The following is a 1706-nucleotide window of genomic DNA, read 5'->3' on the forward strand; positions in this document are numbered from 1 at the left end:
TCATGGCCCAGTTTTCAGTCAAGCTGGAATATAGGGGGAACAATAGTAGGTATATAGGGGGATAACATTAGCAAACCTGGTCACCATGGACGTTCACTTATTCAAGATCAAAAGGGTGACATTACCTAAGGACAACGTTGAGAAGGGATGGGAAGGAGAGTGGAAAGGAAATAAAAACCACAGGGAGGAAGTAGGACAGCTGTCATTACATGGAGAGGATTGCAATCATTGAGATGAAACAAAGTGTATGATTTGTTGACTGTAAAATTGATGATCTCGTCTGTAAACCTTCACTCAATTCACAATAGTTTTTTTTTTTTAAAAAAAAAAGCACAAAAAATCTCACCACTGAAAATCATATTAAGCAGCGGAATAAGCAGAACAGAAATAATGAGAATGTTCATGCTCTGTGGAGAATGTAACCAATGTTACTGAACAAGTTGTGTAGAAATTGTTTAAAGGGAACCGAAACTACTGTGTATAAGCCTTCACCAATAAATCGGCTAACCTTGAGAAAATAAGACTATGGGCTGCTTATGAGGAGGACACATTCACCATGGAAAATGCTATCTGTTTAGGACACTGAATAGACATAAATCACTCAAATTATTGCTCAACAAATTATATAAATAGTACTTAGTTCCACAGAATGATGCACGGCATATTGTACTGCAGTACTTACTGGTGCTACGATCTTTCCTGTCTGTCCAACTTGCATGTCATTGGGAACAAAACCAGCATCGACAGCAGCACGGGAAGCACCAACTAGGGGAAAAAATAATTGTCATTTAGTCCAAGCGCTATTGTTGAGTTAGTTGGGATATTCACTGATACTTTGAAAAATATGTAATACTGATATAGCACCGTTAGTCATTTGTTTAATAAAGTCCTTACTTTAAAAATGCCTTCACTTTATACCCAAGAGTTTTAGATGTTAAATATGGCTTAATCCCCCTGCTTTCTTTGACAAAAAGGTATATATAAGATATATACTAAAATCTGTCCAGAAAGTCATTATATGATGTCCCTTTATTTAATAACTTCACTAATTTTAAAGAAAGGTACAAAAATGTCATTACCTTTTGTGACCAGATGAAAGAAATGAGCTACACACTGCACAGGATAAGACTTTAACCAATTTTTGCCAATCTAAAAAATAAAATCAAACTGACCTACTCTCATTCCACAGGGGCCATTCAGTAAGGAGTCCCCTACTTAGAGTAAAACCACTCTCTTCCAGTTGGGATCAAGAGTAATCCTACAAAGTAGACTTCCAGAAAATACAAGTTGAATCCCAAGTCGTCTTGTTGCCAAGGACACAGATATGAGGTGGCAATAGGTAGCTCAAGATGTTGGGTTCAGAGGTTGTAGTGCTTAAACCAAATAACAGGTTAGCTCAATTAATAAAGGATGTCTGCCTGGAGCATTGGGCTCTTCTAAGAACTGTCTATATGGAATCAAGTGACAAGAGCAACTCAACAGGGCAGATGGGATACTTAGGGAGCAGTGAGTTTATGTTAATGAGGCACAATTCAGGAAAAGAGGATGCAAATGGTTGCACAAGAATGTAATCAATGTCAATGAACTGCACATGAAGAAACTGTTGAATTGGCCTATGTTCTGTTGGGTCTATTCTCAACAACAGCAAAAAAGAAAGTAAATTTAAGTAATAATAAAAACAGAGCGCCTCACGTCCCTTTATCTCC

At 37.3% G+C, this 1706-nt stretch overlaps 1 protein-coding gene across 1 annotated transcript in view; it reads right to left on the reverse strand.

The window, feature by feature from the left end:
* Positions 1 to 1706, reverse strand: part of ETFA (electron-transfer-flavoprotein, alpha polypeptide) — a 115518-nt gene that overhangs the window by 67941 nt on the left and 45871 nt on the right. The window contains exon 9 of the mRNA XM_006866560.1: positions 683 to 765. Within this exon, the coding sequence (XP_006866622.1) occupies positions 683 to 765 (83 nt within the window). The remainder of the gene's footprint in view (positions 1 to 682; positions 766 to 1706) is intronic.

This window comes from Chrysochloris asiatica, unplaced genomic scaffold (genome assembly GCF_000296735.1).
Source record: "Chrysochloris asiatica unplaced genomic scaffold, ChrAsi1.0 scaffold00092, whole genome shotgun sequence".
Classification (NCBI taxonomy): domain Eukaryota; kingdom Metazoa; phylum Chordata; class Mammalia; order Afrosoricida; family Chrysochloridae; genus Chrysochloris; species Chrysochloris asiatica.